General features: G+C 38.4%; 1 protein-coding gene across 1 annotated transcript; it reads left to right on the top strand.

Annotated features, from left to right (window-relative positions):
• The first annotated feature begins 7,838 nt into the window (after positions 1 to 7,838).
• On the top strand, positions 7,839 to 14,391 carry Csn3 (casein kappa). Its single transcript, XM_032917112.1, has 5 exons — positions 7,839 to 7,874; positions 9,773 to 9,834; positions 10,460 to 10,489; positions 11,685 to 12,153; positions 14,211 to 14,391. Exons 2-4 carry the CDS (start codon positions 9,778 to 9,780, stop codon positions 12,117 to 12,119), a joined length of 522 nt encoding a protein of 173 aa, XP_032773003.1. The 5' UTR covers positions 7,839 to 7,874; positions 9,773 to 9,777; the 3' UTR covers positions 12,120 to 12,153; positions 14,211 to 14,391.
• Positions 14,392 to 26,187: the final 11,796 nt, after the last annotated feature.

Genomic DNA, 26,187 nt, shown 5'->3' with positions numbered 1-26,187 from the left:
TCATTCTTCCATCACTCCCTTACTTCTCTCAGATCTTCACCTCCCAACATTGTGTCCTCTTCATTTTTTAATAGCCCACCATGTCCAAGTTGAGTTGCCCATAAACTTGCCCTTACTTGGCCATCCACATGAGCCACATCCTTTTTCTTTCTATTAAACTGTATCTCGCTTAGTATATTCTTTTGTAATTTTTTATTGGCCATTTTATTCATTTACAATTCAAATGTCATATCCCCTCCACAAGCTGACTACCTCCTCCCCCGAACTCTATGAGGGTGCTTCCCCACCAGCTTACCCACTCCTGCCTCAGCAGCCTAGCATTCCCCTCTCCTGGGTCATCAATCCTCCACAGGACCAAGGAGATGAGCCACATCTTTAAAAACGCTGACTCTCCTTCTAGAAATCATCAAATATGAAAACTTCTCAGTTAGGGGTGAAGGCTTGCAAGCCTTCCACTTCATGCTGGAATGTGGAGTGATTCCACTGGATAGGACATATGCAGACAAAACAAAATCACAGAGGGCTCAGGAGCACAGTGGTCCTGTCATGTTGAGAAGAATCTGTATTGCTCTGGTTTTTCTCAACCTCTGATTCTTACAATAATTTCTACCACCTCTTCTGCTATTGTCCCCAAGCCTTGTGTAAGGAATAGGACACTTATGCCCCATGTGTGGCTGAGAACTATACAGACACCAAGCCTGTGAATTTTGACCAATTTCAAATTTCTGCCTTCACAACCCATAATTCACAGAAACTTCTGCAATGAGGTGTGAGAGCTGCCGTGACATAGGGGACAGAGAGTGAATTTAGAAAGCAAGTTGATACTCCGGCCCCTTGTCAGAATAATATTATAAAAAATGTGAGACATAAAATTTAACATATTTTAATATACACATGTGTATTGTATACCTAGGCATGTGTCTGTCCAGATAGACATGTATGTACATAGAAGCCAGAGTCCAACCTCAAATGTTCCTTCAGGTGCCCTCCACTTCAGTTTTCTAGACATGGTTTCTCATTGGCCTGATGCTTGCTGATTAATCTAGGATGGCTGTCCAGCAAGCCCCACCCATCTGTGCGTGCTTCTGCCTTCTCAGCATGGAGATTGGACATGCATGTACCTTACCAGTTTTTCGTATTAGTTCGTTAACTCTGGATATCAAACTCACTGTGTATATGCTTACATGCTATCTTAGTTACTCTTCTATTGGTGTGAATAGACATCAGGACAAAGATAATTTATAGAAGAAAAGATTTAATTAGGGGATTGCTTACATTTTCAGAGGGTGAGTTGGGGATCATGACATCAGGCAGGCATGGTGCTGGAGAAGTAACTGAGGTTTTACATCCAAGGCACAGCACAAGGCAGAAAGACAGCCAACAAGGAACGGAATGGTCTTTTAAATCTCAAAGCTCACCCTCAGTGATATACCTCCTTCAACAAGACCACACCCCTAATCCTTCCTAAACAGTTACATAAATTGCAGGAATAAGCATTTAAATATATGAACCTTTGGGGGTCATTCTCATCTTCACTCAACACATGGAAATCGCTTTCTTCACTAAGCTGTTGGCCAGCCTTGTGTAGACTTGATCGCTAAACACTTTAAGCAAAACGTGAATAGTATAGGTGATTGACTCAACAACCCTGGAATATCCTGAATGAAAGTGTTCATAGGCTCATGCTGTATAAAGGCATCAATAGTATCCAGGAGTCAAAATTTACCTAAGTCAACTAAAATAGCATTAATACTGCTATTACAAGTCGCAAGGGCTTTAAGATCACTACAAAGTTAAGTCCTCCCAAATCTCTTTCTTAGATGGAGAAACTGAAGCTTGGAGAACTCCTGTGGATTTTAGATGCTTGTAGCTCTAGCACGTGACAGAAATGCAGAGGCAAAGCCACTGCACTCCTCTGCTCTGGTTTCAGGAGCATTTGTACTAAAATAAACTCTGAGTTGGGGTCAGAGATGAGTTAAATCTATTTCTTTTTACCTCACTTCAGGAAGAAAAAATCATTATATGGCTTTTAAGATGACCGCTAGCTGTTGACCTGTCACCTCGCTGCCACTTTTATCTCCTGCATTACCTCAAAGCACAAATTGAACGTTGTTTCTGACATGATTAACCAACACTTAAAGTTCCTTATGATCGATGGTGAAAAGTCAACTCCCAACCCCGTCCACACAAACACAGGCCCAAAGGCCCACATACTAATCCCAAGTTTCTTTTCAAAACCTTCTCCCTTCACTTGGGCCCACATATCCCATGCTCAGAAAATCTAGGCGTTGCCACTGTCCACAACCAGACTTCGTCACACAACTGTGCCTTTGCCGTGGTGAGTTCTCCTTGGGAAGCATACAGTCCTCCAATTCAGTACTCAGATTCAATTTATCTTTTAAGAATCAAGTCAAATATTATGATCTTCATAAAAAGATCAGCCTGTCAAAAAATCCACACTTTGACCTTCTCCCATCGTACTTTATTTCTGCCCTTTGTAATTCTGACCATGCTATGCCTTCTAATAGAACAGTCCACATTGTTTTCTGCATATTACTTAAACAATGGAATATAAATCTAAATGCACTCGACTGAACATATTATTAAGAACTACCAATTCCTAATATTTTTTAAAAAAGCATTTTCACAAATATCATTATGGAAGGTGGCAAAATGTTCATTCTCTCAGAAAATGAAATTTTCAAAACCAGTATTTAAATGATGACAAATTTCCTCTGTTCAATTACAATTTTAGCACAGCCATTTGAGTAATTTCTTGACTACCCATTTTCTGCTATAGGAACTCTAAGATCCAAAAAATATCCAGTCATAAAATCTTGGTCCAGATACAACTCACACATCTCATTATACATGTATTAAACATTCAAGTTCCTGAGGACTTAATTGAATGTTATGTGGGTTTTTCTATAGCAAAATTACATAATTTCCTACTAACCTGATGGTGAACACAGAGTAATGCCCTGAAGGAGAGAAAGGTACCAGGTGGTAATGAAAAAAAAATCTACCCTGCAATATAAGAGAAAAGTCATTCAACAAATCTATCTTGGACAATGAGCCTTTCATTGTGTCACAATTGCTGCCCTTGTCTCCGTGGTTAATTACCAGGAAATTAGCAAAGTTCTAAGACTGTATTTCTTCACTGTAATAAATTTGTCCACAGATGCTACTACCCTTTGCACCAACCATGGAAACACTGCCATGCTCTGTGTGTATCCTGGCTGAAAGTCAAGGTCAGCCTAATAAGCCGTTTAGTTAGACCAGAGGACAGAAACTTCTGCCTTCCTAAGTCATCTTCCGGGATTGCAGACTCCTTACACACTTGGATAATAATCCCTTAACTAAAGCTTCTAATACTAGGACATCAAGAGGAACAAACGCTATGGTATTGATTTTATAGGAATCACTTCTGAAATCTAGTCTGACATATTGGCTACCACTGTAGGACTGGAGACCAGCATGGAAGGAAAAGGGAAGGCCTAGGATCATGGGTAACCAAGTTTCTAGGGGCCTAAGACTGACAATGGCTACTATAACCTAGGAGAATTTAGGGAATGCATTCCTCTCTCTCTCTCTCTCTCTCTCTCTCTCTCTCTCTCTCTCTCTCTCTCTCTCTCTCTCTCTCTCTCTCTCTCTCTCCTTCCTCCTCCCTCTCTCTCCCTCTCCCTCTCCCTCTCCTTCTCCCTCTTTCTTTCTCTCTCTAATCTTAGATACATGTCCTCAAGTCTCAAACTAGAACTTTGATCTTATTCTTTTAGTCATTTTTCCATTTTGGGGGTTAGGGGAGAGATCATACCACGTACTTTTGATTATCCAAATTTATGATGCAAATATATTAATTAAAATTAACCCATTTGTCCATCTGAGAATTTAGGCATATCTTTAATCTCTAACATCTTTAATGATTTATTGTTAAGAAACTATCCCAATAAAACCTGTCAGTCAAACTTCCATTTTTTACCTAGAATCTAATGTTAGTTTGTAGGATTGGGACCATCGAGTGAATTGTTTTCCAAAGTGTACTCCTTGCAACAAACATCTCATCAGAAGACTCCAAAAATATACATTTATCATTAAAGTACTTGCATCGTAAATTTCCAATAGGCACATGTATTCTTGAAAGCACCAGTTGAAAAAGATTTTTTTTTGGTCCAGGCTTTCAAAGCTAAACTATGAAAGAACCATTTGCCCAAAGCATCTAAAATATAGTTAATAAAACTAATGTGTCCCCAAATTGTGCTGTTTAACTATAACCAGCTGTGAATACAGCAAATTCATGGAGAATAATACATAATATATATAATTATAATAATATTACATTATATTTATTATTGCATTATATATTATATATTGTTGAAAGAGATTTTCATGGGAAAAATATACAGTTAAACTATTTTGACATAGGTAAAACAGTTATCTTGCCATACATTCAGTGATCGGTCCCAAGACCCTCCAACCGTCTCCCAGTACCTCAGCAGTACCTCAGATGCCTACGTCCCTTAATAAACAGAAGATGTGGGGTCTGCTTGTGGCTATGTACATGAGCCTGCATGCATTAAAGTGTTCCTGGGTTGCTTATAAAGCATAGCACAAAGTCCTGTGCGAAAGTGTCCAGTATAGGTGGGGCAACACAACCTAATTACGCGGCCCAGGGAAGGGGTGAGAGCGGAAGGCCAGGGATCCGGAAGATGGTGGAGTAACCACATCTTAGCCTGCACATCTTCTCATTTGCTGGTACCTAGCACGGGACAACCACATGAACAGTTTTCTGCTTGGAAGCTTCCCTGCTTATTTTTAAAATATTTTTAATTTGTTGTTGGAATCTCTAAATATTGAACTGGATACAGAAGGCCACCTGTACCCTTTTTTGTACTGATCATGTGCTGATCCTTGATCCTTAAGAACTTGAACAAAGGTATTTTCTTTAATATTCTTACATGAAAGGGAAGTAAAAACATACACAAGCTTAACAAGTGTAACAGGTCTCCTAGAGTGGTTTTGCTAGTTAGTTTTGCTTTGTTTGCTTTTATTTTTTTTAATTCTTTGAGAGATTCATACAATATTGATTATATTAACTCGCCTCTAACTCCTTCCAGATTTCACACCCTCTCCCTGCTGCAGTCTTCCATACTCTTCAAATTTTATTTTTTTTTAATAATTCAATTTAACTTTTTCTTCTTGAATATTACTGTGGCCATCTACTCGAGGATGGCCCACCAACCAGGACCTTAAAGATAATGAACGCTCCCTGAGAAGCCATCAATGTCAGTAGCTCCTCAGAGGTCGAGACTCTAAGTTAACCTCCTCTATCAGTATTAGACTGTAGACTGACTGACTGGATCTTGTGCAAGCAACCACAGCTACTTGGAGTTCACAAGAGCAGCATGTGTCCGGTCCGGAAGACCCTGATTCAATCTAGTCCTTACTGACTCCTACACTCTTCCTGCCTCCCCTTTCCTGGTGGTGGCTAAGTCTGAGGGTAGGGCTGAAAAAGACAAAAGGAACTAGTTCTGCCTGAATTAGGAAAGGCCCCATGGGTAACTTTAACTGAACCTTAGTGGATACATTCCTTATCTTCTCACTCACTTCAAACTGTTTTTCATATTGCTTGAAATCGGATCCTCATAGCAGCCTCTTCCCAACCCCTCTAAGTGAACAGTTAGATGGATATACACTCTCAGGATCCATAGGAAAGAGTGCCGCGAGCAGACGGAGAAGCTTCCGGGCTCGCCTCTCAAGAGTATGAGGTTGCTTTGCATTCAGAGCTTGAGTAGATCGCATACTCACAAACCAAGGGTGGTGAATCTGTTTCAGACTACTAAATATCTACAACTGGGGTCTTACTCAGCAACGTGCTGTTCTCCTCAGAGATTGAAGGATGTGAGCGTTTTATATCCCTTTTACTTTTCATTGAAGAACGATAGAATATCTAGAGAGCTACACCGTTGAGTTTACTTAGTTCAACTCAAAGTCTCAGCGATGACAGCTCAAAGCTACTCAGACTTAGATTGCCTGCACATCTTCTCATTTGCTGGGACTGTCCCATGCCGATAGCATTTGTGTACGTGCTGGACTTGACTAGGCATTGCATAGTAGCAGACGGGACTGGATTTGTTTGAGTTAGCTTTTTCATTCAAACTGCCTGAAACGGGAACATTGAATAATCCATGTGGATCAGAGGATACAGTTGAGCTCTCTAAGCCCCTCCGCTTGGAGTGAGTGGACGATCCACTTTAGAAATGCTGTTCTTCCAAGACTGGACCCCCAGTGAACAGGATTGTTGGAGGGAGGGCGGTAATGGGGGAGGATGGGGAGGGGAACACCCATAGAGAAGGGGAGGGGGAAGGGCTAGGGGGATGTTGGCCGGGAAACCGGGGAAGGGAATAACAATCAAAATGTAAATAAGAAATACCCAAGTTAATAAAGATGGAGAAAAAAAAAAAAAGAAATGCTGTTCTAAAGAGAAAGCTTCACAGGTATTCTGGACACATTCCCCTTCTGAAGTGACTTTTTTTTAATGTTTGAGTCCCTTTTTGATTATTTTTTTTAACAAAATAATGAAACAACTTAAAACTTTTATTCTTAATTCATGGTTGAGAAATGACAGAGTGGAATCTTCAGAATCTGGGGACTGATCAGACCATAAACTTCCACCTTTATCCCCTGACATCCTGAGGCAATAGGATGATTTAGCCGTCAACATACACAGGCTGCCAGGAACAAAGAAGAACAGAAACAAACTTCTAAGAAATAGAAAGTCTGGACGTATTGTGGAGAAGCTGCACAAGTATCCTCTGGATCAGAACAATGTTCCCAGCTTTCCAAGACATGTAATTGTTCTAAGAAACTGAGGAATACATAAAAATTCTACAATGCTGATGTTATTTCTGACCTACATTCTGGCAGTTCTACATGTGTTCCAGTAAATACCTCCATCTAATGAGGTTTTCACAAAGTGAAGTCGTTGTTAACCTTACCCCGGGAGTGTGGGGTGGGCAGGGAAAGCAGGATATCATTTAGGAAAAGTACATGTTTGGCTACATTTTACTAAAACTTTTACAGCATTAGCAGTTTTACAATCCACGTTCTAAATCAGAGGGATCTGACCTTAAAACAGAACAACCATTCCTAACTCAATCCCTTAATATGGTGCATCCAAAATGGGACACTTTAAAGGTCCCATAAAAGCAGTGCGCGTTCAGTGTGTGAACTGTTGAGGAATCCATACTGAAGCCAAAATGCGAACGCCCAGCCTCCACAGTGATGAAAATGTTTCATGCGTGAATTTATTTTACAAAAGGTGCTCATAATTAAGATTGTTAATTTTTTACTTTTTAAAATAAATAGTTGTGAATTTGGAAGAAAAATGACCAACATGGACCGTACTAAATATAAAGTCACATAAAATCATAGTTCTTCATTAAAAATAATTAAAACGTGAAAAATCGTTGTGACTATTGGTTTTTATTTTATATTAGCAATAGCTTTAGCATCAGCGAGATGAAATGTGTAGGTTGAGAATGTAATCGGTACATTTTTATATGTTTTCTTATATTTTTATAAAGCACAGAACATACGTTCTTTAAGGAGTTTGGTTGTTTTCCCATACATGTTCCTGATTTGCGTCTGTTTCCGGTCTGCAGTGTGCTGACTAAGACTGACCTGCAGGTGACCCTGGTGACCTCAAATCTTTCCTTTCTGTCATCACCCTATTGGGTGAAAAGTAGGAGGGAAATGGGATCTGACTCCTGCTACTAATACCCTGTAATTAGTCCGGGTTATTTATCTTGGGTCTTCTCTGCCGCTAAAGGGCCAAGCAAACCCTACTGCCAAGCGAGAACTGACTCCGTGTGAAGGTAACTAACGGTCTGCCCCGGGCAGTGAGGATGTGAAGTAGCCTTTGGGAAACCACCAGGGTTATTTTGGAATCACATTTTCTTTCTTTTATCCTTGATTGCTAAGCTTAAATACATCTAGGTATCATTTCAATATGAATGTGTAACTTAGACATTGGTCTTTAGATACTGTTGCGATAAAATAATTAACTATGCTTTGTCTTAAAATCCAGGCTTGATACTATCAACTTCTAAGAGACATTGTTAATTCTAATATTTATAATAAGCCTTACTACTGCTGTAGACAAACAGAGAGGGCTAATTTCCTCAGGAAGCTAGAACTATGTAACGTACTTATATATTATATTATATTATATTATATTATATTATAGAATGTCTTTCAAAGCTGACTTAATCCATAGTTTCAAAAATAATGTCTTCTTAGAAAGTGACAGCAACAAACACAAGCATATACCAGTATGTATCTGATACATAAAGTAAAATATTAGCTTTCTACTGAAAAGGAGCTCTTATCATTTAATGTTAATGTATATATTACATACATTTATATATTACATAACATGCAATATTGTATCTATAATAAATGTTAACATAAAAATAAAATAAATATAAAAGTATATTCTTTAATCATTGAAGAGGAGTCTATGATTTAAGCAAAGATATTATTTTTCAAGTAATGATTTGAAAAGGTAATGGGAAGATAATGAATTTAACAAGGAATTCTAGCCTCTCAAGGGAACATTTTGCTTACGTTGTCCAAATTTGATTATACATGAGATATTTGCAATTCAGTGATTTCTTAGAAGTGGCTATGAAGTCAGTTTTGCAAACAGTCTTTCTATTCACTGAGGTTCACATCAGGAGAGGTAAATAGGGTTTGATATGCATTCCTTTTCCCTCTTGCAGGGTGGGGCCATACAGGTGTTGATTCTGTGACACTTATAAAGTTTACTTTTCCATAACTCACATTTACACAAGTGTATCAGAAATAATAGCTTCAGTAAGACACAGTGTTCACATGACAATACAATATATAGAAGCTTGAAGTGCTGTGTTGCTATCCAAGAACTATTAAAATTAAATGGGCAGATGAGCATTGTGATTCTGTTAGGAAAAGACTAACTGGTGTCTTTAACCAGCTCAAAGTTGTTTAAATTGCCATATCTACAATACATTAAAGCAGCAAAATTAATCATATTTCTATTACTGGAAAAGTACATTTATATTATGACAAATGCTGCCTCCCAGAAGTTCCATCCCATAGCTGATATATTAATTAAGGGTCACAGAATGCTTGACAAGACCCAGTTTGAGGTCCTGTAACAAATGTAAGGTGTAGAAGGAGGAAAGTATTTCCTGTTACACTGTCATGGTAGAGCCCGGGTTTGAACCCTTGTCTCCTCACACTGTATGATTTTCAGTTTACAGAGCCACACCTTGTTCTGTTACACAGAACAGCAAGGCCTGTACATTTTAGGCTCTAAACTTTCAAGCTTTATCTTCCTCAGACAGCGCTCAGTCAGAGTGTCCATGGATGTTCTCAATGCTTTGTGTGTAGTGCAAATCGCTCACCCATGAGAGCCCATGTGGTTGGTTGCCAAGGGCAAGCTCTACCCCCACAATCTCACTGTTTGGCAAAGCACTTAATCCCAGTAAATTTGTATCAAATAAATGGATAATTATGTTTTAATGATACTTTCATAGTCAAAAATTAGCTTCAAACTAATTTTTACTTCAAGTTCCATGTTTCTTTTATTTTGAGAAGATAGATTTCCTGCACTGGCTAAATCTACCCATAAATTCAGATTTTCCCCACCTCCCCAAGGAAAACATTATATGCAATTACTTCTAACTTATTATCCAAAGAGTCTTAATTTAATTTTTAAATTTACTTTTAGGTGCAATGATGAGGAATTTTATCGTAGTTATGAATATCCTGGCACTAACTCTGCCCTTTTTGGTGAGTTAATTTCACTTAAATTTTATTGGTAGATGTCAAATAAATTTTATTTAAGAATTCTAGTTATAGAATATTAAAATATAGGTAGTTCAAAAAGCACAACAGCTGGTTACTAGTCTATTTGTATTATAAGAATAAATAATCTTCTAGGTATTCATTTAGTTACCATAATACATACTTTATTATCAGAGGAATCCTTTCAAATAGTCTAGAAATGTATATTTAAGTTAGAAAATATAGCCTGGTCTGGCCTCACTGAGAGAAGATACACCTAACTCTGGAGAGACTTGAGGCCCCAGGAAGTGGGAAGGGCTGGCAGGGGTGGGGCAGCCTTTTGGAGACAGGGGGAGAGGAGGAATGGGATGAGGGACTGTGGGAGGGTAGACCAGGAAGTGGGCAATGACTGTACTGTAAAAAAATAAAAGTAGTAATATTTTTTAAAAAAGAAAGAAAATACTGTAAATAAAATTCATAAACATTAAGTACAGGAATCCTAGTCTAAGATTAGAAATCCTTCTGATGAAATTTCTATTCCTCCGATGCTCCAGTTTCCTTAGGTATTAAATAGTTGAAGACTTTAGTTATTTAAATATTTCTCATGATTTCTTTTTCGATAACTCCTTAGGCTGCAGAGGTGCAAAACCCAGATTCAAACGTAAGTTGATATTGTCTCTCTTAGAGACTCCAAGCACAATATTGTGAAAAACTCAATCGTATCAGAATGCCTCTTGTTTTAAAGCTGAATAAATATTTAAATGTTTCAACAAGTTTAAAAGACCTGCAGGCTTTTTTTAGTATTCGAATTCCTATTTTTTGCGACCCTTCGTCCTGTGTGGGCTAGCCAACTCCTTCCCAGGTATCCATGTCCATAATTAGTCCCATGGCTGGTAGACACAGAATTGCATTTTATGTTAAAAAGGTAACCATGTGGAAGGTTCTGTTTCTTTTAAGCTGGTTTTCATTGCAGTTTAGGCTATGCGTATGCTTGGTTTTCATGCTCATTCTGAAATTCCAGGAACTTCATCTGCCAGCAGCAAAATAAAAATATAAACTAAAATAAAAAAGGAGTCAATCTAGAGAGTAGTGTGTGCTCTCTTGTCGTTGTGATTATAAAATTTTGCAGTGCTGAGCATTTGTTTAATTATTAAATGTAAACAGGTGTCTATTAGGCAATTCTTTAGAGTAAATTCTTGGGATCAAAATTGCCTTTAAAATTACAATGAGTTTTACATTTAGTTACTTTTATTTACTTGCTAATATTATACTGCCTGCCTACTGCATGTTAACTTGGATTTTCTCTTTGAGTAATAGGAAGTAATTTTAAAAACTATAATGAATCCCTCCCTGCTCTTTGAGCCTACTTTATAACAAACGTTCCTTCTTTTTTTTTATTAAAAATTTTAATTAGCAAATATCAATTATACATAATAATGTAGTTCATGACAGCACTGATACATCCATATGAGTTGTGCACATTATGCATGTTTGTGTATAGCAGGACAATACTGTCTATTAGACTTTTCTAGGCGCTGTAATTAAATATGTAATGTCTAGTTACATGCTATATTTCCATATGGGGAAACATATTTTACATTATTAATGACCTAATTTCTTCAAAACAAACAAATATTAGTTCTATGTTGTTACAAGCAATGTTCCATAAGCTGAAAATCATACATGAAGTGGGAAATGTGTACATCCAAATCTGATAAAATAATGATGCAGGATTTTGTTCTTTCAATATTCCATTTGCTCAAGACAAAATACTGCACCCTTTCAAAAGCTGCTGATGTTGTTTTGTACCATGCTCAACAATCAGAACCTTTCTATGCAATCTTCTCTTTCTGCAGTGCCGTGAGAAGAACGAAGTAGTGTACGATGTGCAAAGAGTCCTATACACACCAGTCAGCTCTGTCCTGTACCGCAATCTTTATGAGCCGAATTACTACCACTACAGGACCTCTGTGCCTGTTAGCCCATTTGTTCTAAAACTACTTCTACTTCGGTCTCCAGTCCAAATCCCCAAATGGCAACCAATGCCAAATTTCCCCCAGCCCGTCGGAGTACCTCATCCCGTTCCAAACCCATCCTTTCTTGCCATTCCCACAAATGAAAAGCATGATAACACCGCCATTCCAGCCAGCAACACCATTCCTCCCATCGTGTCCACACCAGTTTCTACCACAGAGTCAGTGGTAAATACTGTGGCCAATACCGAAGCTTCCACAGTGCCTATCAGTACCCCGGAGACTGCCACAGTCCCAGTGGCCTCACCTGCAGCATAAAAGCGCAAAGGAAACATTGAAGAAGACAGTCAAGGTAAGTGAGTATAAGTAAAATGAACAATCCAGGTAACAAGCGTGGACTTAGTCACACGATCACAAATTCTGAGCTGGTACAAGCGATAACTCATATTAAGGAAAAGGAAAGCAGTTAAGTAGAATTGTAACTTAGAATAAATATAGCATTGACAAATGAATTTTTGTTTCAATAAGACATGAAAACAGTTTGCTTTCACAAAACGAAGAAACATTGAGCTTTTATGAAGCATTTTCCTGAAGATTATGACTCTTCTTTAATCTATTAGTTTTATTTCATCCATACTTAGGCAAGCAGTGAAGTAAAGTACTTTGTACACTCTCATGTTTTGAGTCTAAAATTACCAAAATGGCATTTCTTTTCTTTTATTTTCATCTTTATCAACTTGAGTATTTCTTATTTACATTCTGATTGTTATTCCCTTTCCCGGTTTCTGGGCCAACATCCCCCTAGCCCCTCACCCTCCCCTCCTCTATGGGTGTTCCCCTCCCCATCCTCCCCCCATTACAGCAAAATGGCATTTCTTTAATCAGGTTGTATACTAGAGTCACATGTAGTTGTGGGCCTATAATCCTAGCTGCTAGAGGGATTGAGGCAGGAAATCGTAAATTCACAACCAGCCTAGTCTACATGGAGAATAGGCCAGTCTAAGAAACTTAGGAATATCTTGTTTCAAAATTTAAAAATAAAAAGAGGAAGGGCTGAGGGTATAATTAAGTGTAAAGTTGTTGCTTAACATACAGGAGGACCTAGGTACAATTCCCTGTATAGACAGAAAGATGGATGGAAGGAAGGAAGGAAGGAAGGAAGGAAGGAAGGAAGGAAGGAAGGAAGGAAGGGGAACAAAACAGAGAGGCACAGAGTGATAATAAGGAGGAACATTAAATCTAAAACAGTATTGCTCACACTCTATTATTTATAGGGTAAAAGAAATTATATATTTTCCATGTAGTTCGTTACTTCAGATACTATTCCTGGAAAGATCCATGAAGTTGAACCTCATAAGTATATTTTTAGTTAAATCATGAAAGAAGAAGATAAGTGCTTACCTTTGAAAACAAGTGAATATTGACTGGATACTTTCAGAATATTAAACACAAAACAAACAGCTATTGATTACTTGAGTAGGTTACTAAAGCTTAAAATAATTTGAAAATTTCTAGGAAGTTAGATAATAAGAAATATTAATGGTCTTTTAAAAAACTCACAAAGTATGAAACAATTGAGGTACAAAATTATGAATGCTGAGTTCTATTATAAGAAGCATTTTTATCTATAAAACTGAGTGCATGTTCTATGGTCAAAGCTACCACTCAATAAATATAGCTATATTTTATTTTATGCTATATTTATCCTAAGTTGTGATCTGAGAAATTGCTACAGGCAGGAAGAGGAATCATCTACCTTTTCAGCAACGACCTTAGACCGGTTAACGTTCTCTTCGGATTTTGATTTTGTTGTTACTTTGAGCTCACACTCAAGTACAAATGTGGGTAGAATATATGACGTTAGAGCCTGTTCAGATTCAAATGGGGGCTTACTACTACACTGTGTCTACATCGGGACTAATTCAGAGAGCAGAAACCACCTGTGACTTCTTTAGACTATCATCGGCAAACATCTTGGATTTGTTATCTAGTGACATATGCTGAGAAAGAGATGATTCCCAAAGAGAGCTTGAGAATAGAAAATAGGAAAAAGGATGAAAACAAGTATCATTTGATATGGAAGTATATATTTTATTGATCCAAAATCATTGTAAGATTATGCTTTTAATGAAGTAATCAGTGTTCAATAGTATGTTTGTTCATACTTCATGAATCTAGAATCTTGAATTAACATCGTTATATATCATTTATAATGAAACTAAATGAAGAATAATATTTTTGTATAAAGCTTACCTCAATTGCGCTGGATGCTATAGGCCAATTTTATGTGTTTGAATTGAAACATTTAATTTATGGGCATAAAAGAACCCCTGAAAAGAAAAAAATCTTAAATGTAAAAACTGTTAGCATGCTATGCATGAAATTCTAAACTATCTTTATTTTTTACAGGTCTGAAACCAAATTCCAACTTCAAACTCTTCTTCAGGGATTTGTCTATCACCATTCAAGAGAAAATGCAATTTTCACAGATTCAGATCTTTTTCTTCTTCCTATACATTTTACATTGAAGCCACAGTTAATTTTGTTTGTTTTTTTTTGATTCTTGAAGAATAAAGTTAATGAAATGCAATTAATATGTTTTTTAAACATTATGGTGTGTGTGTGTGTGTGTGTGTGTGTGTGTGTGTGTGTGTGTGTGTGTGTGTGTGTGTTGCATTTGCATGCATGGCATGGTTGTGAAGGTCAGAGAATAACTTGCATAAGACCCAGTGATGAAAGTCAGAGGTCAAGCCAGGTAGAATGTGCCTTTTCTCACAGAGCCATCTCACAAGCCAATAATGGAATGTCATAAGTTGAGTATATGGACACCCCCAGGGAGCACTGCAGACTTAATGTCCTGAGGCAAATTCAGTGTGACTTGGGGTTTACAGTAGAATTCACAGAGATCCATGATCTGACACTAAGAACTGCCATACTAGGATAACACTGAAATATTTAAACTATGACAGTGGAACCAGAGAATATCTAAGCCATGATGCTTCCATTCAGGGGACAACTAAGTGACTCTTCTGGGCATTAAATGCATATGCTCAAACAAAAGTCTAGAGCATACCTCAGGGCACAGGTATGCTGTAGGCAATCACAACTAAAATCACAGCTACATCATTAAATTCCAGAACTTGATAGACACACTAGATATGCAAGATTCATTTCACCCATGATTCATTCAAAAAGTTCATGACCAAACACACACACACACACACACACACACACACACACACACACACACACACACACACACACACTACAATAGGATGCTTTAGGATTTCACAATTTTTTCACCCTTCACAATAGACACAAATAATATAAAATATCTTGGTGTAACTCTAACCAAACAAGTGAAAGATCTGTATGACAAGAACTTCAAATCTCTCAAAAAAGAAATCAAAGGAGACCTAAGGGAATGGAGAGATCTCCCATGCTCATGAATTTGTAGGATTAACAGAGTAAAAATCGCCATCCTACCAAAAGCAATATACAGATTCAATGCAATCCCCAACAATATTCCAACACAATTCTTCACAGACACAGAAAGGGCAATTCTCGATTTCATATGGCAAAACAAAAACACCAGAATAGCAAAAATTGAAGACCCAGAAATAAAGCCACATACTTATGGACACTTGATCTTTGACCAAGAAGTCAACAGTATATAATGGGGAAAAAAGCATTTCCAATAAATGGTGCTGGTCTAACTGGCAGTTGGTATGTCAAAAAATGAAAATAGATTCATATTTTTCACCTTGCACAAAGCTCAAGTCCAAATAGATCAAGGACCTCAACATACAACCAGATACACTGAATCTAATAGAAAGAAAAGTGGGGAAAGGGCCTCGAACTCATTGGCATCAGGGGAGGAGGGGATATTTCCTAAACAGAACTCCAATGGCTCAGGCTCAAAGATCAAGAATCCATAAATGGGACCTCATGAAAAACTTCTGTAAGGCAAAGGACATAGTCAACCTACAGATTTGGAAAAATAATCTATACTAAGCCCACATCTGATAGACTGCTAATACCCAAAGTATATAAAGAACTCAAGAAGCTAATCTCTAGGATGTCACATTCTTCTGTCTGAAAATATTTGATGAATAACCAGTGTTCAAAAATATAATATAGTTTTCCATTAAACAAATATTACTGAGCCTATATCTATCAGCAAAGTGCTTGCTGTGTAAGCATTGTGGACCTGGGTTCAATTCCCAAAACCTATGTAAAAGCCTCACATGGTGGTACACAGATTTTTTTCTATTAATGTATTTATTCATTTTAAATCCTAATCACAGCCCTCTCCCTCCTTGCCTTCCAGTCTTATCCTCCCACTGCCTTCTCCCATTACTCCCTCCTCTTACCTGTAACTCAGAGAAGGGGAGCACCCTCCCCCATGGATACAAACCCTCCCTGGCACATCAAGTCATATCAGAACTAGGTGCCTTCTCCTCCACTGAGACCAGACAATGCAGCCCAGCTTAGGTAAAGGGATACAGAGGCAGGCAACAGAGTCCATGTCAAAGATGGTCCCTGCTCCAGTTTTTAGGGGACCCACATGAAGATCAAGTTGCACATCTGTTATATATGTGTAGGGGGCCCAGACCATGCATGCTCTTTGGACAGTGTTTCAGTCTCAGCCCTCATAAGCCCAGGTTAGTTGGCCCTGGGCATAAGCCCAGGTCTTTTTGTGATGCCTTTGATCCCTCTGCCTAATGTTTGGTTCTCTGCATCTGTTTTCATCAGCTGCTGAATGAACCTTCTTAGATGACAGTTATGCTAGGCTACTGTCTGCAAGCATAGCAGAGTATCATTAATAGTGTCAGGGGTTGGCTCTATGTCATGGGGTGGATCTCAAGTTGGGCCAATCATTGGTTGGCCATTCCCTCAATCTCTGCTCCACCTTTATCCCTGCACATCTTGTGGGCAGGGAAAACTTTGGGTCAAAGATTTTGTAGGTGGGTTGGTGTCCCGCTCCCACCACTGGAAGTTTTACATGGTCCCAGGAGTTTCCGTTATCCCAGGTCCCTGCCTTGTCCCAGAGATGCTGCCCCATTCCTTTACCCTTCTCTTTCCCAGCCCTCTCATCCCCCACTCCCATTCTCCCCACACCTGATGCCTCACCTGTTCCCCTCTTCATCCCCTCCCCTGCCCAGTTCCTTCTCTCCATCCACTTCAGATGTCTATTTTACTTCCCCTTCTGAGTGAGACTCAAGGATTCTCCCCTATACTCTCCTTGTTACTTCATTGTTTTCTTTGGGGAGGGGGGTCTGTGGATTGTAGCATGGTTATCCTGTACTATATGGCTAGTATCCACTTATCAGTGCGGACATACTATGCATGTCTTTCTGGGTCTGGGTTACCTCACTCAGGATGATATTTTCTAGTTCCATCCATTTGCTAAGAAATTTCACAATGTCCTGCTTTTAGAAGCTGAGTAGTATTCCATTGTGTAAATGTAATACATTTTCTTTATCCATTCTCCAGCTGAGGGACGGTTTCTGACTATTATGAATAAAGCTGCTATGAACGTAATTGAGCAAATGACCTTGTGGTATGGCACTTAAAGAAATGTTCAATGTCCTTAGTCATCAGAGAAACGCAAGTCAAAATGACTCTGAGATTCTATCTTATAACCAGTCTAGACAGCTAATATCCAAAGCTCAAGTGACAGCACCTGCTAGTGAGGATATGGAGCAAGAGGAACACTCCCCCATTGCTGTTGGGAGTGCAAACTTGTATAGCCACTTTGTAAATCAACCTGGCATTTTCCCAGAAGATTGGGAATAGTTCTTCCTTAAGACCCTGCAATACCACTCCTGGGCATACACCCAATAGATACTCCACCATACCACAAGGACATTTGCTCAACTATGTTCATAGCAACTTTATTCATAATAATAGGACACACTTTTAATCTAAGCAGTGGGGAGACAGACACAGGAAGATCCCTGATACCCACCAGCCAGACTGCTTAACCTAATGGGTGATTTTCAGACCAATGGAACACTGTCTCAAATGAGGTAGATAGCCTAAGGATGGTACCTGAAATTATCTTCGGGCATCTTCACATACATTTACATGACACATTCAGATATTATTGGTTCATCCTTATGACATCAGACCAGGAAACCATGAATTGTCTAGTAAAGTACTTACTGGTTACCATATAATCCATTGCTACAATATTTTCACATATGTTCTCTGATCAAGTCTCTCTGTGGCTTAGTTTTTTATATAATTTCATTTAACTCTGTATCATTCAAACAGTTGAACTTTAATTTTTAAAAATTATATTGTTAATTTCTTTTTAAGGAACAAAATAATAAACAGCAAAATTTTGCTTCATTAATTAAAAACCAAATTATATACCATATTATATATTATGAATATAAATTATGAATATATATGAATGCATATTCATAAGAGCAGAAATGACTTAAAGAAAGCTACTTCACAAAGGCCACCCCAGCATGGGTGGCAGCTGACAGAAGGTGGAAACCTGTAGCACACCGCACAGCGTGCAGGCAGCTCAACTTGTTGGGGTAGTCATGGAGAGGGTAACTGGTCAGTTTCTGAGATTTCCTAATAATGTTTTATTTTGGGGGGAAGGAGGTACACAATGTTCATTTCTTTTTTATTTTTATTTTTATTTACTTTTACACCCCAGATTTTATTCCCCTCCCAGTCCACCCTCCAATTGTTCCATATCCCATATCTCACCCCAACCCTAGGCTCCACTAGGATGTCTCCACCCCACCCTCCCCACCAGACCTCTAAACTTCCTGGGGCCTCCAGTCTCTTGATGGTGCATCTTCTCTGACTGAATGCAGACCTGGTAGTCCTCTGTGTGGGAGTCCTCATATCAGCTGGTGTATGCTGCCTGCTTGGTGATCCAGTGTCTGAGAGATCTGGGGGATCCAGGTCAATTGAGACTACTGGTCCTCGTACAGAGTCGCCCTCCTCTTCAGCTTCCTCCTGCTCTTCCCTCATTCAATGACAGGGGTCAGCAACTTCTGTTCATTGGTTTGGTGCACATATCTGCATTTGACTCAGCTGCTTGTTGGGTTTTGTGGAGGGCAGTCACGATAGATCGTTTCTTATGAGCGCCCCGTAGCCTCAGTAATGGTGTCAGGCCTTCCCTTGAGCAGGATCCCACTTTAGGCCTGTTACTGGACCTTCTTTTCCTCGGGTTCTTCTCCATTTCCATTCCTGAATTTCTATCACACAGGAAGAATTATGGATCGCAGTTTTGACTGTAGGATAGCAACCCCATCCCTCACTTGACGCCTTGTCTTTCTGCTGGAGGTGGGCTCAACAAGTTCCCTCTCCCCTCCATAGGACATTTTATTTAGAGTTCTACCCTTTGAGTACTGAGAGTCTCTCACTTCCCAGGTCTCTGGTATATTCTGGAGGGTCCTCCCAGCCTCCTTCCTCCTGAGGGTGCCTGTTTCCATTCTTTCTGCTTCAGTTCTTTTCCCCCACCTAACACCAGATCTCTCCCACCCCATTCCCACCTTCTTTCTCTCCCTCCCTCCTTCCCTCCCCCTTGTGGTTGCTTTCTTCTCCCTCCTAAGGGGGACTGAGGCATCCTCACTTGGGCCCTTCAGCTTGTTGACCTTTTTGAGTTGTGTAAACTGTATCTTGGGTACTCTGTACTTTTTTGGCTAATATCCACTTACTAGTGAAAACATACCATTCATGTCTTTTTGGGTGTGATTACCTCACTCAGGATGATATTTTCTAGTTCCATCCATGCCTGCACAACCCAGGATGTCCTCATTCTTAATAGCTGAGTAGTATTCTCTTGGATTTTCTAATATTTCTTATGGTCATTTGGGTCATTCTTACATGTTTAAGAGATTTTTATAAACTGAAAATATTGTTCAAGCATATTTATGATATTTTATTTAGCTTCAGGCTGATTGAATATACTGGTTTTATTGCTTTCTGTTTTTTTAACTTTTATTGGATATTTTCTTATTTATATTTCAAATGTTATCCCCTTTTCCAGTTTCTCAGACATAAGCACCTTATCCCATCCCCTCTCCCTTTGTTCTATAAGAGTGTCCCCCCTCCCCAAACACCCACCCCGTTTTGCCTCCCTGCCCTGACATTCCCCTACACTGGGGGGTACAGTCTTGGCAGGACAAAGGGCTTCTCCTTCCATTGGTGCCCAACAAAGTCATATCTGCTACATATGCAGCTGGAGCCATGGGTCAGTCCATGTATCGTCTTTGGGTAGTGATTGAGTCCCTGGGAGCTCTGGTTGGTTGGCATTGTTGTTCTTATGGAATTGCAAGACCCTTTAGCTCTTTCAGTCCTTTCTCTAATTCCTTCAACAGGAATCCAGTGCTTAGTTCAATGGTTTACTGCTAACGTTCACCTCTGTTTTTGACATGCTCTGGCTGTACCTCTCAGGAGACATCTATATCTAGTCCTGTCAGCATGCACTTCTTAGCTCAGCATGCACTTCTCAGCTTCATCAATCTTACCTAGTTTTGGTGGATATATATATATCACTTCTTGGGAATTCAACTCTCTCCACTACAGGATTTGGTGCAACAGATATATTGTTAATATGCTTACTTCAACACCTATTGTGAGCATATGATCCATGTGCTAATTCCATATTGTTTATGAGACAACTTAGAGAAAACAGGTAACTTTTGTGGTCTAATAATTCACAAAGAAGGTGAGGAACATGATGTATTCCTGGAACTGGCCAACTAACTCCAAAAATAGAAGAAACGGTATTTATAGACTGAGAACCCCAGGGCAATATTTAACAGGGAAAATGTTGTAAAAGGGGTAATGCTTGAAGAGTAAGTGGAATTTTCACTCTGTGGTTTGAACCATATAATTAGTCGCCACTTTAATAGCTGAAAAATATTTTGTTTCCCTTGGCCAGTCTGGAGAAAGTCCTAAGTCCAAGAGCTCCCTCTTTAGGCAATTTTGAGCATAAAGATGTTGGAGCTCTGATTGCCTGCAGGTGTCAGACTATCATGTTACTTAGCACAGATTACAATGACATGAAAGTAGAAAAATCACACTGACATCATAAATAATACATAATAATAATAATGAATAAGAAGGCAAGGAAGAAAACTAAACATACATGGAATATTACCTTAACACAATTAATGAGAAGTTAGGAACAATATGTTAACTAGAAACTTGACATGTAAAATGTTTTATAATGTGTAACATAATTGAATGCTTATATAAAACCATTCATTATCATAATTAAAGTGAATAATTAACTAACCTATTCCACTTTAAGGAAACAGCAAATTTATAATCATTTTTACATATTTTTAATAGTTTTTGTTTTCTAATTTTCTATCAGAAACATGAAGTTCTATGCAAAACAGATAAGTCAACATGTAAAAACGTGTTACTTAATAAAATCTGTTAGATAAAAATAGCTAGAAACAGTATTCTCACGAGTTTTTAAAAAGTCAATGCAGGGGTTGGGGATTTAGCTCAGTGGTAGAGCACTTGCCTAGCAAGCACAAGGCCCTGGGTTGATCCTCAGCTCCAAAAAAAAAAAAAAAAAAAAAAAAAAAAAAGTCAATGCAATTTTAATAATGTTCTACCTATTACAACAGTAGCCATGCTCACTAACAGTGGATTGAGAAAATATTGTTAGTACTGCAAGCATTGGAGCCATGTTGAGCCTGGTTTATTTTTATCTATAAGCCATGTCATACCTTAAAAACATGGTGCTTTTGCTGGTCTCTATTCTATCAAGCCTCATACCAAAAATATGATGGTTTAGTTCCGACTGCTTCATGACCTAGGTTTTCTACTCTCTATCAGTGATATATAATATATGTATAATTATGATTATATATACTAAAAGATATGTTTCAGAATCAGTCACATTTCCCAAAGAAATAATGCTATTTTCACATTTTTAATACAGAATTCAGCATCAAGGAAACAAAAGCTAATGCCAGCATAAATAGGCAAGTTCAATAGTTATGACTACTGGCTGCTCTACCGGAGCCCCAAGTTCATTTCACAGCACGCACACTGGGTAGCTCACAGCTGCCAGTAACCCCGACTCCTGAGAATCCAACACCCTAATCTATCATCTGCAGGCACCCACATTCACATGCTCAAAATGCTACACAGACACATGCAAATATACAAAATTAAAAGAAAACAAAACTAAATCTATTTTTAAGTGTTAAGTGGGGATCATAGAATGGTTTTTGAAAGAATCAGCTAAGTGGATATATGTAAAGGCTAACATTGTCAATGAATAAAGGAAATAAATAGATTTGTGATTACATAGGCTGGAAAGTTGATAGAGATGCGAGAAATAACAAGCCATTTACTTCTTTAATTTTGGGCATAAATTATTAACTACCAAAGGATTCAGTCTATAACCTTGAAGATATTAATAACAGTCATTCAAACAATTGCTTATGTTTTCCTTATTATCTTAAAACCAAGAATTCGACTTTGAAGTTAAATTGACTACTAGGTCCATGTACTTTTAGCTTATTTAAGATAGATGAACCTATTATTTATTAGAAATACTCAAGATCATAAATATTTATCTTTTTTTAAAAAATAAGGCTATTAAATAGAGTCTAGCCACAGCATAGAGATTTATAAAGGACATAATCATGAAGTTTAAAGAACACAAACTATAATACAATTATGTTACCTCAGAAATCGTCTTTGCTTTAATGCATTTGCAAGCTCAAGTGAGCATTTTTTGTATTCGATAAGTATTTCTCAGAGACTCATCAGAGCTGATCATCAAGTTGAATATATGATTGTGTAGAATCAGGCAAATTTTACCTTAATTTTGTCAAAATATTGAAGATTCTCAAGAGTAACCACAGTTCTTTATAAAACTTTATGAAAACTAATTAACCTTTGAGTAAGCAATTTTTAATAACTGGGCTAAATTAATACCATATTTAATAGCATTGGGGTTTACATATTAAACATGATATAAATTATATGTTAGAAAAGTGATCCAAGTTTATCTTGAAATTTTTGCAAAACAGAAGGAAATAATGGATCAACAGCAAAAGCACCCCAAATCACTGTTTTCTTCCCAAGGAGGTAAAATTTGGTCTTGAATTCAAATAGATACACACCGTGTTGTTATCTTCTTTTGTTGACTTCGAGAGATGGTGTATAAATCATTGAACTGTACCAAATACTAAGGCATCATGTTACGGTTCCTTTATAACTTATATAGCTGATTATGAATTGGTGGGATGTGTGTTTTCTTTAATTGTCTCCTCTTTTCTAAACAGATCTTACAGACATTATTCAGAGATCCAAATCTTTGCACAGGATAAATCCCTAGGTGTGCAAGGAGTGAGGGTAAAGCAGCACTAAACACTCAGCTATCTGTCTGCAGCAACTTCACAGGGGACTGTGTAACCCGGCTCATGCCTTGGAAAAATCAGAAAGGACAAGGATCAAATGTCGATCATAAAGCAGATGACACCCTTGCTATGAGGTTTATATAGTGGAGACCAGCGAGTCCCATTTAAATAGTCCATGTGAGAGAGGACTCTTTGGAAGAAGGAGGACAAAATGATAGAATCTTGAACGCTTTTTAAAAGTCTCTCCTGTTTGTCAACCAAGCATAAAGGGTGAAAAGAAGAAGAGATAGGAGGTCAGATTGATTAAAGATTTCAAACAAAAGCTACACAAAAACCAAACAACGATAGCAAACCCACTAAAGATGGCAAAAGGTGCAGCTAGTGATTTTAGTGAAACAAAAATTTAGATTGTGTTTTAATAATGTTAAGATTAGTATGCCTATTCATTCAGTAATTTAGCAGAAAGATCAAGTAAATGCTGGGATAAGTCAGCCTGAAGGGTAAAGAATATGTCAAGGTCAGCAAAACAATGTACTTAAGACATGGTAAGATGGCATTTCACCCATATGAAAGATGTACCCAGTAATAACTCACAGTAATAACTGGTAGCAAAGAGGATCAAGCATCAAGCCCTGAACACCCCACTTTTTAGAACCACTCTTCTAAATAAAACCTTATTTGTCATTTTTCATCACTTTAACCCAATTAAATAGATTTATTCTCCTTGGCTAAAAGAGAAATGTCTCATATTCACAAGAGAGAAGAAACAAAAGTATCAGCAAACATATACTGTGAACCAACATGGGTGACTGTGTTCCACAATCATTGTCAGCCATCCAGACCCCAGGAGGAAGAGTCCATGTGAACACAATGGCTAAACCAGAGAACCAGATGCTTCCCTCAGAAGGCCATGAAACTGAACACTTTTTTTCCTGGTGTCATAGGACAAAGAGCCTCTCACCCCTTCTTGGCTATGTCCCCTTACCTAACAAAACAACAATTTTAAATGTCATGAAGGAGCATATAGGGTCATTGTTCTAAAGTGAGTGGAAAACTTCCAGAAAGAAAACAAATCAGTACAAATTGGATCCACAGGATACTCTGCAGTACACATGGCCTTTCGGCCTGAAACAAATGGGCGCCGATCTCATGAGAAGGTGGCATTGTGTATTGTTTTGTTATTGGCATGTCTGTTACATCACTTCGCCAAGTGGCTCAGAAGAGATATCACAGCAATGATGTCTGTACTTGAAGTGTGAATCTGCTTAGAGGACTCCACAGAAAATAAGGTCACCTCCCCCAACACACACACACACCATCTGGTTTTCTATCAGCATAGATATTATCATTGTAGTGATGTGTCTTTAGTGCTAAGAACAGAGTCCACCCCCCACCCCCGGAAAATATGTTAAATGTTTTCAATAAATGAATAAATGAACGTTATCAATGATGAACATATAAAATGTAAAGCTAAACAAACATCTTCCTTACAAATCATTTTGTTTTGAGACAGAATCCCTCTAGACAACCCCGACCGTGTGGGAGCTCAACGTGTAAACTAAGCTGGCCTGAAACACACAAAGATCCAACTGCCTCTACTTCCTAAATACTGGGATTAAAACATATATATTCAATTAGCCTTCAACAATATGCACAACTTCATTAAGACACCTTTTTTTTTTCGTGTCTTCCCTATTTCATAGAAAATTTATTTTTACACTTTAGACCTAGTAAAACTCAGTGTAAACTTTGAAACTCAATGTTGTGAAGTGACAACAAAAATAATTTCATGGTTAGGAGTCACCATGAAGAACTGTGTTAAGGGATTGTAGCACTAGGAATGTTGAGAGCAATTGCTTTAGAATTTAGAGGGAGGCAGCAGACTTGTCAGACTGAATCAGACAGCAGAAAACAGCAATCATCAGTTAGCCACGGCAAAACTTCATTAGCATAGAAAAATTTCTCCATCCCCCTCCCCCAGCCCAATGCAAGTCCTATTTGTTCCATGTCAACAAAGGGCTCTCTGCTCACGTGTGAGCATCCAAAACCAAACCTTGTATCTGCCAGATTCATGTCATATTTCACTGTAACTGAAAAGACAACTAGTCACCTGCAAATTACAGCTGAGAGGTGAAATTAGTGTTTTCAACTATCCAACAGTCAATGTCTACAATCCAGGACAAAGAAAGGCTACTGTATCATTTGCACCAAACTTACCCATTCTTACTGACGAATGATAGTCTCTAAGATATGCAAAATTGTACAAATCACACTAACAGAAAACTTCTGACAAGGACCATAGGTGTTCATTCAACAGCAGATATCCTTGGTAAGCACTACAGTCCCCGGCTCTTTAATGTATTATCAGCAGTGTTGTGTCCAAAGTAAATCCCCTGATGCTTGCCACAACTAATTCAATAGGTACTGTATCTCAGACTTCCAATGCTACACCCAAGGCACCAGAAACACCAGAAACACTATCACCACTATGCCATATGTATATATGGCATATGTACACACACACACACACACACACACACACACACACACACACACCACACATCCTCAGAGCCTGTTTCTCCTGCAATCACCCCACATTCACAGCAGCTTCAGCAGCACCTGCAGTAGAATTCATGCACCAGGGAACTGCTGCTTCAGTCCACAACTTGCTCAAATGCAGGGCTAACTCTACATGCTCTTATTTCTACTGCTGTGTCTGATTCTAACAGAGAGGACTTAGAAACTGATACAATCACAGTAGACACCATCACCCAGTAAGCCACAGATGACCTCTCCAATCAAACTGCCCCTGCGAATGTGTAACTTTAACATATTTCATTAGGTTTAGTAGAAATTTGTTATTTTAAATGGCAAATATTTTGAGGGCTGGTATTCTGTTTACTACTGAACACGATGACTTTTCTTTCTTACCAAGTTGGCCAGGGTAAGCCTTAGAGGAGTACACCCCTGAGTATATCTGTCTCTATCAATGATTTCCTCATCACGACTCTGGCCAT

Source organism: Rattus rattus, chromosome 11 (assembly GCF_011064425.1).
Source record: "Rattus rattus isolate New Zealand chromosome 11, Rrattus_CSIRO_v1, whole genome shotgun sequence".
Taxonomy (NCBI): Eukaryota; Metazoa; Chordata; class Mammalia; order Rodentia; family Muridae; genus Rattus; species Rattus rattus.
This window is presented reverse-complemented; position numbering and strand designations above follow the sequence as displayed.